The sequence below is a fragment of the Tachyglossus aculeatus genome, chromosome X1 (genome assembly GCF_015852505.1).
Source record: "Tachyglossus aculeatus isolate mTacAcu1 chromosome X1, mTacAcu1.pri, whole genome shotgun sequence".
NCBI lineage: Eukaryota > Metazoa > Chordata > Mammalia > Monotremata > Tachyglossidae > Tachyglossus > Tachyglossus aculeatus.
The window spans coordinates 90,138,920-90,152,991 of NC_052101.1; the positions used below are offsets into that span (position 1 = coordinate 90,138,920).

Here is a 14,072-nt window from a genome sequence, read left to right on the forward strand (position 1 = left end):
AGGATACTCCTGACTTCATGTGACTTTTCTGAACAGCTTCGAAGTATCCCAGCCGAAATCCTGCCATCCTGGGAGGTAGCGTGACTTACTGGAAAACACCTAGAGCTGGGAATGAGGAGACCTGGATTCTAATCGTGGCTCTGATCCTGGCATGTTGGGTGACCTTGAGCAAGTAATTTAATCAATCACCCAATTGTATTTATTGAGTGCTTACTGTGTGCAGAGTACTGTACTAAGCGCTGGGAAAGTACAGTATAACAGAATTAATGGACACATTCCCTGCCCCCGACAGGCTTACAGTCTAGAGACAAATCTAGAATGACATACAATCTGTAGACATACAGTCTACAGACATTAATATAAATAAGTAAATTGCAGATATGTACACAAGTGCTGTGGGGCTGAGGGAGGGGTGAATAAAGGGAGCAGACCCAAGGGCAAGGCCAACACGGAAAGGAGTGGGAGAGGAGGAAACGAGGGCCTGGTCGAGGCAGGCCTCTGGGAGGTGTGCCTTCAATAAGACTTTGAAGGTGGGGAGAGTGATCGTCTGGCACATGTGAAGAGGGAGGATGTTCCAGGCCAGAGGCAGGATGAGGACGAGAGGTCAACGATGAGAAGGTGGCATTAGAGGAGCAAAGTGTGCCGGTTGGGTTGTAGTAGGAGAGCAGCGAGGTAAGATAGGAGTGGGCATGGTGACTGAGTGCTTTAAAGCCGATAGTAAGGAGTGTCTGTTTGATGCGGAGGTAGATGGGCAGCTACTGGAGGTTCTTGAGAAGTGGGGAAATGTGGCCTGAACGTTTGTGTAGAAAAATGACCCGGGCAACAAAGTGAGTGCGGAGAGACAGGAGGCAGGGTGGTCAGCAAGGAACTGGTTTTTTGTTTTTTTGTTTTCCCAACAGTATTTAAGCACTTATTAAGTGCCAAGCACTGTACTAAGCACTGGTGTAATAATTAAGGCAGGATAGGATAAGTACTTGGATTAATGCGAAAGCAGTTTCGATGGAGAGGAAAGGGCATATTTTAGCAATGTCGTGAAGATTGAACTAACAGGATTTGGTGACAGATTGAATACGTGGGTTGCATGAGAGAGACAAGTCGAGGATAGCGCTAAGCTTATGGGCTTTTGAGACAGGGAGGATGGTGGTGCTCTCTATGGTGATGGGAAAGTCAAGGAGGACAGGGTTTGGGTGGGAAGATAGAGTTCTGTTTTGGACGTGTTAAATTTGAGGTGACCCACTGTTGGGTAGGGACTGTCTCTATATGTTGCCAACTTGTACTTCCCAAGCGCTTAGTACAGTGCTCTGCACACAGTAAGCGCTCAATAAATACGATTGATTGATTGATTGATTGACCCCCCAAGTAGAGATGTCTTGAAGGCAGGAGGAAATGCGAGGCTGCAGAGAGGGAGGGAGATCAGGACTGGAGATGTGGATTTGGGAATCATCTTCATAGAAGTGGTAGTTGAAGCCGTGGGAGCGAATGAGTTCTCCAAGGGAGAGGGTGTAGATGGAGAATAGAAGGGGACCCGGAACTGAACCTTGAGGCCCTCCCACAGTTAGGGGGTAGGAAGCAGAAGAGGAGCCCGCGAAAGAGACTGAGAATGAGTGGGCAGGGAGGTAGGAGGAGGACCAGGAGAGAACGGTGTCATCGAAGCCAAGGTTGGATAATGTTTCCAGGAAGAGGTGGTGGTTGACAGGGTTCAAGGCAGCTGAGAGGTCGAGGAGGATTAGGATGGCATAGGGGCTGTTGGATTTGGCAAGAAGGAGATTCTCTGTGGCCTGTGAGAAGGCAGTTTCTGTGGAGTGAAGGGGGTGGAAGCCAGATTGGAGGGGGTCAAGGAGAGAATTGGAGAAGGGGAAGTGGAGGCAGTGGGTATAGACAACTCTTTCAAGGAGTATGGAGAGGAATGGTAGGAAGGATATGGGGCAATGACTGGAGGGAGCCGTGGGGTCAAGGGAGGGTGTTTTAGGATAGAGGAGACGTGAGCATGTTTGAAAGCAGTGGGGAAAAAAGGCCATTGGGGAGCAAACAGTTGAAGATGGTGGTCGGGAAGGAAAGAAGGGAGAGGGTAAGTGTTTTGATATAAGGTGCAAAGGGATGGGGTCAGTTTTGCAAGTGAGGGTGTGGATTTTGAGAGAAGGCAAGAGATCTCTCTGGGACTCAGTTCCCTCATGCTGCTTAACAAGCAATAAGAAGTAGCGTGGCCCAGTGGAAAAAGCAGGGGCTTGGGAGGTGAAGGACCTGGGTTCAAATCCCCACTCTGCCTCTTATCAGCTATGTGACCTTGGGCAAGTCTCTTCACTTCCTTGTGCCTCAGTCTTCTCAGCTGTAAAATGGGGATTCAGTACCTGTTCTCTCAAGTACTCAGACTGCAAGCCCCATGTGGGAGAGGGATTGTGTCTGACCCGATTGATTTGTATCTAACCCCGCGGTTAGAACAGTGCTTTACAACATAGTAAGTGCTTAACAAAAACCATAAAAAATAATACTTGCCCTCCATTGTGAGCCCCATGTGGGACAGGGACTGTGTCCCATCTCATTACTGTATATCTACTAAAGTGCGTAGCACAGTTCTTGGTAAAAAGTCAGCCCTTAAAGGCCATTTTAAAAAAAACAAACCCAGTAACCCAGGAAGTGTTCCTTTCACCTATTGCATGTACCTCAGATGCAGGCGAGTTTCCATCCCTTGGACTTGCTTTTCTGTTGGTGGTTTTCTGGTGCTTGTTTTACTTGGTATCTGTCCCATGTGACTTTAGTAGTTCTTACTCTTTGGTTCCTCCCCAACATGCCCCTCTTTCCTCCCCCCGCCATCCCCCTTCAACAGGAGTCTCACCAAGTGGTTTCTCTGCAGGGCTGACCAGTCACCTGTGAAAGCTTTGTACCAACTGGAAGAAGAGTCTGAGGGTGAAATTGCTATCAACCTCCTGCCACTGCTGGCCCAGCAGGATCTCAAGAAAAATATTTGGGATTGGACTCCCACAGACCCTGAGAAGAAGTCAGTGAGATTTCTCTTTTTCCTAAGTCTCTGTGCACGTCTTGAGCATTCCTGAGAACTATCAGGCTGTCGGGCATTTGAGCAGAAAGCTTTCCCCCAGGAAGGTGGAATTAGGAATGGGTGACGAGAGCAGGGCAACTTCCTTGATTCCCTGGGACACTGAGGTTCGACCTTGTTTCTCAGTGGCCGACAGGGTCCAAAACATACATTTCCCTTTCCCCTCTGTCCCTGCCCAGGAAAATCCCTTCGCATTGGGTTTTCCTCTCTCACTCCCAATCCTTATTATCTTCCTCTGGGGGTTCCCTGCCCAGTGACTGCAATTGGTATATCATGTGATTTGTGTTGGTGACTAAGGATAATAATGAATCAATAAAATACAAAAAGAAAACTCTCTCTTCTTTTCAGAATGGTGTCTCCAGTATGCCTGCCGCCCTTTTTCCGGTTACTGAGAATTTGTGTGCAGAGGCAAAATGCTGGAAAATTGGATGACATTGAAGGTTTATTAGGTACTGGATAGAATTGTAGCCCTCCTCTCCCTCTTCCTCTCCCTCCCCTTCTTCTTTTCTTCTTCTCCTCCTCCTTCACAGGTGGTGGCTTGGGCTCTCTCTGAATGAGATTGGGTTAGTATTGCCTTGTACCTTGTGGCCACTAATGACTTCTTTGAAGATAGTACAAGTAACGTCTTTGCTTACAGATCAGTGATGTTGCAGAGCTTTGGCAAGAAGGGGGGTGTTTGTGGGGGGCAGGGGACGTGTATTGGAGGGAAAGCAAGAGGCAAGGAGCAGCTCAAGGCAATAACAAATGCTCATTTTGTTGTGACAAACTGAGTGGAACTAAAATTCTCTCTCCCTCTGGCTTCAGTTTGCCCTCTATACTTCTCTGACTTGGAGTCCCAAGAGACACTGGCTTCCATGCTCCAAGAGGAACGTTCATTCAAGTGCTCACTCTTGTTCCTCGCTATCAACTGGTTCCGGGAGGTAAGCCAAATTGCCGGGATTCCTCAAACCCAAAGTTTAGTGACACTGAAAGGGGGGAAAAAAAAGTTTTCCTTTTTCCCCCTTCTTCCCCATTCCCTAGGAAGTCTTCCAGGGACTAGGAAAGTTCCTAACCCTATTTTACAATATACCCACCCACCCACCCACCAGGCTCCTTTTTACAATTGGCTCCCTGCTTCGTTGTTACATTAGTTACGTTAGTGACATTCCTTAATGGGCTGTTTTGCTTTGGATGCTCCTAGAGGAAAGAGGCTCCTATTCTGCAGCTTTAGGCCAGCTTGCCGGGGTGGGCTGTGTGTTTGTGTTTATAGGAGAGCTTTCTTTCTTTGCTTTGGCCCAGTAGACACGTTAATGTGAGCATCTCAGAATGTCTCGATGAAATTGTAATTTGTGTCTTCTAGCTTGTGAATGCCTTCTGTGGACAGATTGACCCCGACATAAAGGAAAAACTCATTGCCCGGCTAAAGCACATTATAGAGCTGCAGACTGTGCTGGAAAAGTACTTAGCAGGTGAGGAACAGGCCCTACAAAGAAGAGCGGGAAGGCCAAAAGACCCTTTGCTAACTCACCTGTGCTGAGTATTAATGAATGCTGATTTCATTCATTTTTAATAGCTAATGTTCCTTCTTGAGGAAGAGAGACTGGGAGAAAAATGGCGTGGGCCTGGTACTGAAGTCCTTGGCCCTAGTCCTGGCTCCGCCACTGATTAACTGCGAGAACGTGGGCAAGCCACTCAGTCTTTCTTTGCCTCATCTGTAATTAGAGCGATTGACATTTGGTCCCTCCAGTCTCACAGAGATGTTGTGGGGAGAATATGCAGTTGTGTATATGGAAACATTTAGGGACCTTAAGTGGTTAGGTGGTCAGAGTAGGTCCAAGGTATTATTCATGTTGTCATTCACGACTTCTCCCATGTCTGGGAAGACCAAGGTGTTGTAAGTCGTTGGAGGGATGCATTCCTTTAGTCCACCTCCCTTGAGCCCAGTACAAAGACATTATGCATGTCCTTGGGCTGGATGCACCCCCAAAATGCCTGGTCTCATTTGTGGGTGGTGCATTCTAGTGGAATATCTGCCATCGATGCAGAGCCACAGCACCCCTTCCTCTTCTCCCCCAACACTAACAAAGCTAAGGTAGCCCAATTCATTCATCCGATGTGCATATAGCTTTAATTCTATTTGTTCTGGCAATTTTGACACCTGTCTACATGTTTTGTTTTGTTGTCTGTCTCCCCCTTCTAGACTGTGAGCCTGTTATTGGGTAGGGACCGTCTCTATGTGCTGCCGACTTGTACTTCCCAAGCGCTTGGTACCGTGCTCCGCACACATTGAGTGAATTCATTCACTCAATCGTATTTACTGAGCGCGTACTGTGTGTGGAGCACGGTACTAAGTGCTTGGAGAGTACAATATAACAACAAATAGAAACACCTGCCCACAGCAAGCTCATAATCTAGAGAGTGGTGTCAGTGTAAAATGCGGCTGCCCTTGGCAGGAAGTCTTTTGCAGCAGGGAGTGAACTGAAGGAGTTTACTCTCCTCTCCAGAACTCTTAAAGGTGCCCTCAGGAATCTCAGGCAGAGGAGTTAGAAGCATCATTCATTACTATTACAATGCTACTTTTATGAACTTCCCTGAACACCAGCACCGTTGTCACATAAATACCACGTCAGAGCTGTTTTCATTCGTGTCCTGTATTGGGTAGCCTGGTTTGTATTTGTTAAGCACTTACTGTGTGCCAGGTAGTGTACTAAGTGCTGGGGGAGATGCAAGATCATCAGGTTGGATGCAATCCCTGTCCCACATAGGGTTCACGGTCTTAATCCCCATTTTATAAATGAGGTAAGTGAAGCGCAGAGAAGTTAAGTGACTTGCCCAAGGTCGCACAGAAGGCAAGTGGTAGAGCTGGGATTAGAACCAGCTTTGTACATGAATCCACAGATGTTATTGAGCAGATTCCCCAGGCAGGTGCTGTGTAAATGAGAAATGCTCTCAGATTCAGCCCGCTTCAAACACCCCCCCAAATAACCCCTTAACATAAATGTATTCAAGGAACCCTCACTGCTCCATCCTTTTATTTTCTTCCCGGGTTTTCTGACTGACTCAACAGGTTGTTCTCCTCCTCTCGGTCAGGCTGGGATCCTGACTCCTCCAAATCCCTCTATACCCAAATCCTCAACCGGGAGCATCTAAAACCATTTCTCTGTTAATTGGGCTTGCCGTTAATTAGGTGATTACCTCATCTGACTCGCCCATATAAAAGATGAGTATTTACAACCTCTTCCTTAGTAAAGCTAGGCTCCATGGCTTATCTCATTGTGCTCCTTTTCTTGCCTTCATCAGCACTGCTACCAGCGCTTAGAACAGTGCTTTGCACGTAGTAAGCACTTAACAAATGCCATCATTATTATTATTATTATTAATATACATTTCTGAGCCATTCCTGGGACTCCAAACCCCCAAGGTCCTTCCTAATTTGTGATGGACCAGTAGTAGTTCGGATTTTGTTTTTCTAGACTGTCTCCATCTGTTGCCAAATTGTACTTCCAAGCACTTAGTACAGTGCTCTGCACACAGTAAACGCTCAATAAATACGATTGAATGAATACAGCGCAGGATAGGCGGTCTGTGGGGAGCAAATAGTAAAATCAAATACTGAGCTGGTGGACTCCTAACTTTATTTGCGATGCCCTATTGTTTGAAAATCTTTTTAGTTTTATGCCTCAAAATCAGTTATGTGTGGTCTTCAGCAGCATGGCCTAGTGGAAAGAACATGAGCCTGGGAATCAGAGGACCTGGGTTCTATTCCTGGCGGCTCTGCCAAGTGTTTGCCGTGTGACCTTAGGGAAGCCGCTTAACTTCTCTTTGCCGCAGTTTCCTCAACTGTGAAATGGGGATTCAGTACCCGTTCTCCCTCCTACCTAGACTGTGAGCCCTTTGTGGGACAGGGACCGTGTCCAGCCCGATAAACTTTTTATCTACCCCAGCTCTTAGGACAGTCTGTGTCACATAGGAAGCACTTAACAATACCATGATAATAATCCTGTCGTAAAGTGCCCCCGCTAGCTTTATTCAGGGTTTTTATAGAACGGTGATGATGATGATAATAATGATAGTGGTACTTGTTCTTTGGTTACAATGTTCCAGACACTGAACTAAGCACTGGGGATTAGATACAAGATAATCGGGTAGGACACAGTCCCTGTCTCACATGAGGCTCACAATCTAAGTAGGAGGGAGATCAGATATTGAATCTGCTGGGAAGCAGCGTGGCCTAGTAGAAAGAGCACGGGCCTGGGAATCAGAGGACTGGGGTTCATTCTAGCTCCACCTCTTGCCTGCTGTGTGACCTTGGGCAAGCCACTGAACTTCTCTGTGCCTCAGTTCCCTCATCTACAAAACGAGGATTCAATACTTGTTCTCCCTCCTACTTAGACTATGAGCCCCATGTGGGACCTGATAATCTTGCATCTGTCCAAATGCTTAGTACAGTGCTTGGCACATAGTAAGCACCCAACAAATGCCAATCAGTCGTATTTGCTCACTGTATGTAGAGCACTGTTCTAAGCACTTGGAAGAGTACAATATAACAGAGTAGACACGTTCCCTGCCCACGATGAACAATTATTATTATTGTTATTTTGGATCCCCATTTTATAGACTAGGAAATCGAGGCACAAGGAAGTTGTGACTTGCTCGTGGACGTACGGCAAAGTGGCCGAGTCGGAATTGGAATCCAGATCCTCTGAGTCCTGGGCCTGGACTCTTTCCATTAGGCCACGCTGATTCTCTGTTCCAGGGAGATAAACCAGTTTGTATTACTGCCTTAAGGATCACCGGCATTTGGCCAGGGCCAGTGGTTTGGGAAAACTGAGTATTTATGGAAAATCTCAAATGGAATTGTTGAATTGGGCAGAGGCCTGCTCTGTTGGTTAATGTTCGGTGATTCTTAATGTTGACTGCTTCTCTCTTTCAGTTACCCCTCGCTATGAACCTCCAGTAGCGAACTTTGATTTCGAGTCTTTGGATGGAATACCCCATGTTAAGCCTGCTGTTTTAGGGAAAACCAGAAAAAATGCAGGGCCAGGTGAGCTTTCCCTGATCTGGATCCCCTAGCTTTGGGGAGGAAGGGTATCCAAATCATTCTATGCCCAAACAGGGGCATCAGGTGTGGGTTGGCTAAATAACGAAGGTGGTTCTTCCACCCCGCCTGCTTGGCTGGGACTCGTTACCTTGTCCGGTGATAATCTGCCGGCAGGATTTTGATGTGTTTCAGTGAATTTTTTCCCCAACTGCAAAGGAGGAAGAAAGCGGAAGGCCGATGGCAGCAAAATCTCTTCTCCGGAAAAACTTGGGAAAGAGGTCAGCCGGGAAGGTGATCAGTCCCAGAATGTCAAGAGTCAATTAAAAAAGGTAATTGGATCCTGGAGGGGCCGTGGGAGGTTGAGAAAGTGTATAATATACGGGGTCTCGGTTGGACTCTCAGCATCCCCGAGCCCCCTGAGAGGGGGAGCAAGTGTTATATTCCCTATTTTGCGGCTGGAATACTTATCGATGCCGTAGACATACCCCGAGTCGATGGCAGAGCCACGTATTGAGCAAATGGGTTTCCTTTAAAATGAGAACCACTTAACTCTGGTTCAGAAACAACCCTTCAGGTCTGATGGCATCCTTCCTGCAGTCAAGGAGCTCACTATGCCTAGCCCTTCTGAGGCGTACCTGATGTGGTATAGAGAGCCAAGGAACCTCCAGGTGGAGAGTCACTTAACGCCAATATGAGATCAGACAAGCAGGACACAGGCCGATGTCTCAGCAGCCAGCCTTGGGCAACCTAACTTTCTGCTGTGCTTGGCTCTAGCCTTAATCTAGAGCATTTTAAATCTTTGTGGCCCATCTGCCTGTCTTGCTCGGTTTCTGACTGCTGCCGTCTTGCCCGACCTCTTCTACATAGGGATCTGCTCGCAGTCTATCGACCGGAACTGTTTACTGATTGCTACCGAGGCGTGTCGTACGATTATGATTTCATCAAGCCTCACATTATTGGTGGCAATAAAAATAATGATAATAAAAATCACTTTAGGAATGTGAACCTATGATGACTGATTAGATAATCCACAGTCCTAGATTTTTCCTTTTTCCTCCCCGTCTTCTGGCCTGTGAGCCCGTTGTTGGGTAGGGATCGTCTCTGTTGCCGCATTGTACTTTCCAAGCGCTTAGTACAGTGCTTTGCACGCAGTAATCGCTCGATAAATACGATTGATTGAATGAATGAATTGAATGGACTTCCCCCTTTTAGACTGTGAGCCCACTGTTGGGTAGGGACTGTCTCTATATGTTGCCAACTTGTACTTCCCAAGCGCTTAGTACAGTGCTGTGCACACAGTAAGCGCTCAATAAATACTCAAGCACCGTAGGCGTTCAGTAAATACTGCTGATTGAAAATGTTGAAATCCTAAACCTTCCCCGTTCTGGAGACTGCATTTAAGCACTCAATTCTGTGCTCTGCTGTGGACTTTCCCCAGGACCCGAAGAAGGAGAAGCTGCCTTTAGTGTCCCTTCAGAATTACAACACCTTCTTCCGAGAGCTGGATCTTGAGGTGTTTTCCGTTCTCCATTGTCGACTGTGGACTCCATCTCCATTGGCTGCTGAATTCCTCTCGGTGGTGAGTGATAGAGCCTTGATTCCCCAGAGCTGGGATGGAATCCTTCTCTGAAGGCGTTCTTGAATTCTGTGTTTTCCTATTAAAATTAGGAAGCTGACAGTGGCAGAGGTTGGGGGTGTGCTTAATATCAAAGCCTGCTCTGTGACCTTGTAGCCCTGATAGCACTCTGCTTCTTTGTCACGGCCCAGCCGGCATCAACAACACTTCCCGGCTTTCCAATGACGAGTGTCCGGATTAATAGTTATGTTTATAGGCTGGAGCGGAAGATGTGAGCAGTTTGGGTGCAAGTGAAAGCCGTGAGTGACTTACTGAGTTACAGCTTGTCCCATTACAGCCAGTTCTCCCATAATGCGTGTTTCACTCTGTGCTTTGATCAGGCGGCCATTGGGAATTAGGGAACTTTCTTACAACAGTGCTCAGCTCTCTGGATAGAATGTCTGGATAGAGCGGCAGCAGGGTGAGTTTTCCTTATCAAGGGTTTTGTTGAGAACGTAACCCCCATGTTATCGAAGAACTGACTGTATGATTTCACTTCCCCTTAAACTAAAACGTCGCCACTTTCAACATAAAACCTGGACCCTCACTGCTCTGTCCCTAAGCCCAGAGGCTGTTCTTCAAATTCCTTTCTTTCTGGGTATCGTGTCCCCTGATTGCTGGGTTCCCCCCTTTTCTAGTATGTGGGGAGAGCCCCCTCCCACTAATCCTCCAAACCTGGGGCGTGTGTTTGTTTTTCTCTGTATTTCAAGATGAAACTCCTGCCTGAGGAATTCTGCCCATGGGTGCAAGGGGGACTGAGCATCCTGACCAGTCAGTACGCACACGCGCATGCACCCCCCTCCCGCCCAATGTAGCCTTCCTTGAACTGATGTATTTACAGTTTGCAGTGCCTAATGCCATTTTCATTCTCGCCTCTGTCGCATGAGCCTCTCGAAGCTACTGTTCCAAAAGAGCCACTCCTTTTGATTGTAGCATACTAGCACTGGCCTGTCTGCAACAGTTGTCTCCCAACAGCTGAAAGTTTGGAGGTAACTGGGGCCGATGGTCCATCAGGGTGTGCAGCAATATGCTTCTTAAAGCGTTTCCTGTCCCCTTTGCTTCACCTCATTCTTCACCAGTTTCTGAGTTATTCCGCTGTCATCCATTCTACGCAAATGACCAGCCCGTGGAGGCGAGCATAACTTTGACGGCTTTTGTTCCCGGGCTTTGTCGTTTCTGGTCTTGTCTTTCTAGTTGAGTTGAGCGTGACACAGACGACCCGGCTAGAATCGCTCCAGAGTCGAAATCTAGCGTCTGAGGGAGTAGAAGTAGCAGTAAAGGTATTAAGTGCTATGTGTGGAGCGCTGTACTCCGCGCTGGGAAAGAATAGACGGGTGGCAATCAGACACGGTCCCTGGCCCTTGAGGGCGATTCTGCTTTTCAAGCCACGGTTCTGACGACCTTCAGTTTGTTCCGAAGCTTGTTGTCACTACACTCCGAGAGTTTACCAAAGGATATAACTGGCTCTCCTGAGTCGGTTTTCTGCTTCCTTGTTTATCATTGCATAAATAAGCGTGCTGCCAACGTAATAGTGTTCAGTGGCAGCTTTCGATTTCAGGTTGCAGATGAAGACATTTGGGCATGTGGAGGGTTCTCTGGCACAGGTTGGCCCATCACCGTGGTGTTCTTTAATTATTTCCTTAGTCTGTAACGCCGGGATAGCCCTGTGAAACCATTCATGACCTTGTGTTTGGGCCTTAAGAGCACAATATCATCCACGGAGAATGACAGCTTAAGAATTTGTGATTACATTTGAATTCGGTTGAGCAGGGAGAATTTCCTAGACGATCAGAAACATCGTCTGAGGCCCTTATTTGCACTGAATCAATCAGTCATGTGTATTGAGCGCTTACTGTGTGCAGCGGACTGTATTAAGCTCTCGGGAGAGTACAGCGCAACAGAATTGGTTCCCTGCCCAAAGGAGCTTAGAGTTCAGAGGGGGACAGAGACGTGAATAGAAATAAATAAATTACGGATATGTTCGAGCTACTGAAGAACTTTTTAACCACACACTCGCCAAATTGTACTGTGGCTTGAAACCATAGTGGGGCCCAACAGACACAGTCTTTGCCCCACACCAGATAGAGGAAAAGTTCAGGGACGGATACTGACTTTTCCACATTTCCAGAATATTTGGAAATTGTGTTCTTGTGGTGTCTTTCATTATTAAGGTAAGCCCTTGGCTTCCTTTCTTGGATCAATCGTTGGTATTTATAGAGTGCTTGCAGTGTGCAGAGCTCTATACTAAGTGCTTGGCAGAGTTCAGTCTAGCAGAGTTGGTAGACACGTTCTCTGCCCACGATGAGCTTACAGTCTAGAGGGGGAGACAGACATTAATAGAAATAAATAAATTACGGATATGTGCATAAGTGCTGAGGGACTGAGGGAGGGGTGAATTAGGGTGCAAATCCAAGTGCAAGGCCAACGCAGAGGGAAGTGGGAGGAGAGGAAATGGGGGCTTAGTCAAGGAAGGCCTCTTGGAGGAGATGTGCCTTCAATAGGACTTCAGTAAGGTGGGGAGAGTGATCAAGTGTCGGCTGTGAAGAGGGAGGGGAGTTCCAGGCCATAGGCAGGACATTATTTGCATTTCTCATTTTGAAATGCAAAATGCAGCCCTAAAATTTTAGCCATGACTCTGCCTTCCTGAGAATGTGACCCCCTAATTCCCAATTCTCTGAAGCACCATCCGGTTGCTGCTCTTCCAAAAGAGAGCTTTGCATTGTGTAATTTCCATAGAGCCCTAGCAGAGGCATACCCACTGCCCGTCCCTTTTGGTTGTGATGATAAATCTGATGGATCGGGGGAGAAGCTTGCCTTCCCTCCTCTCTCCTCCCCCTCCTTTGCCCTAGGTGAAAATATAATCCTGGGAGAATCCTACTGCCATTGGTAATGTGTCTTGTGAAAACAGGGCAGAAAGGGGAGACAGTGGGACAATGGAGGATGTAGATGTAAGGGAAATTAGCTTTAGCTTAGGCACTTTTTAACCCTGGGCCTCACTGGCAGGTGGATAAGGTGAGAGAAGTGTTTACTTGGTAAACAGGAAGTGGTCCTTTTAATGAATGAATCAGTCAATCAAGCAAGTATTTATTGAGCACGTACTCTGTGCCAAACACTGTAGCAAGCACTCGGGAGCGTACAGTAGAGCAAGTAGGAATGATCCCTATCCTCAAGGAGTTTCTCATCTATCTTGCACATGTTCAGATCACCATTTTAAGAAGTTTGTAACTGTGTTCCTTTTGGTCGTTTTCCCACTGGTTTGAGTGTCAGAACTGATTGTGGTGTCGCGTGTTGAGGAACCTGTAGTGTGTTTCTCCAAAATGCAGGACCCTGAACTTAACCAGCTGGAGCCCCCCCATCTCCTCTTCCTGCTGGACGATCTCTTCCGGAAGATGGAGAATTCATTGCCTCCTCTTGCCAAGCGGTCACCGTTCCTTACCGTAAGTACAGGGAGCCAAGCGGGTGGGTCCTGAGCCCTTAGGAGTGTGAAATCCTCATCGGCGGGCTTTAACGACGTCAATGTATTATTCCTGCTACTCTTCCAGAGTATTTTATTCAGCCAGCTATTAAACCTAACTGGGTTCCTCTGACTTTTCAGAGCTGCAGGGTCAGAAATTAGAGAGTCCGCCCATCCCCAAGTTGCTGGAGACTAGCTTTCTCACATGAGACGTGGCATTTAAGCCCCTCAGGTCGTCCTTCTGACACCCTTCTGGCTAAGAGGAAGGAGGAAGAATGCACCGTTAGGATGGGAGATAGAGGCTGGTAGGGGGAAGGAGGAGGGAAAATAACAGAACGAGGAAAGAGAAGGCTGAGTAAGGGAGGAGAGGAGCCGCAGAAGATGGGTGGGAGAGCATGGGGGAAAGGAAATGAGTCCAGTCGCTCCCGCCGGAACTCTGCCGTTTAGTACGTGACTTGGATAAACCGCAGTGGAAGCAGGGAGGGACGTGATGCTGTAAGAATAAGAATGATGGTATTTGTTAAGCGCTTACTGTGTGCCAAGCATTGTTCTAAGGCGCTGGGGTAGATACAAGGTAATCAGGTTGCCCCACGTGGGGCTCGCCGTCTTAATCCCCAATTAACTGAGGCCCAGAGAAGTGAAGTGGCTTGCCCAGAGTCACACAGCTGACAAGTGGCAGAGCCGGGATTAGAACCCCTGACCGAAGCCCATGCTCTTTCCACTAAGCCACGTTGCTTCTCAGTGCGCTGTAGCTCTACACAGGAATGCCTTCAAGCAGGACTGCGTTGTTTCGGTGTCACAAGCACCCTTTCCTTTCCCTAGCATTTTTATAGGGAACTAAGGAAAAGTGTTTGAAGCTCACTGTTACCGTACTATTACCAAAGACAGGGAACAAACATGTTTCCTGGTTGCTAACCTCCTGTTATTGTTT

General features: G+C 47.4%; 1 protein-coding gene across 1 annotated transcript in view; it reads left to right on the forward strand.

Annotated features, from left to right (window-relative positions):
• Positions 1 to 14,072, forward strand: part of FANCD2 (FA complementation group D2) — a 76,901-nt gene that overhangs the window by 40,443 nt on the left and 22,386 nt on the right. Inside the window, exons 23-30 of the mRNA XM_038740292.1 lie at positions 2,852 to 2,995; positions 3,401 to 3,501; positions 3,857 to 3,972; positions 4,392 to 4,500; positions 7,965 to 8,075; positions 8,289 to 8,401; positions 9,511 to 9,651; positions 13,011 to 13,124. Coding sequence (XP_038596220.1) covers positions 2,852 to 2,995; positions 3,401 to 3,501; positions 3,857 to 3,972; positions 4,392 to 4,500; positions 7,965 to 8,075; positions 8,289 to 8,401; positions 9,511 to 9,651; positions 13,011 to 13,124 — 949 coding nt within the window. The remainder of the gene's footprint in view (positions 1 to 2,851; positions 2,996 to 3,400; positions 3,502 to 3,856; positions 3,973 to 4,391; positions 4,501 to 7,964; positions 8,076 to 8,288; positions 8,402 to 9,510; positions 9,652 to 13,010; positions 13,125 to 14,072) is intronic.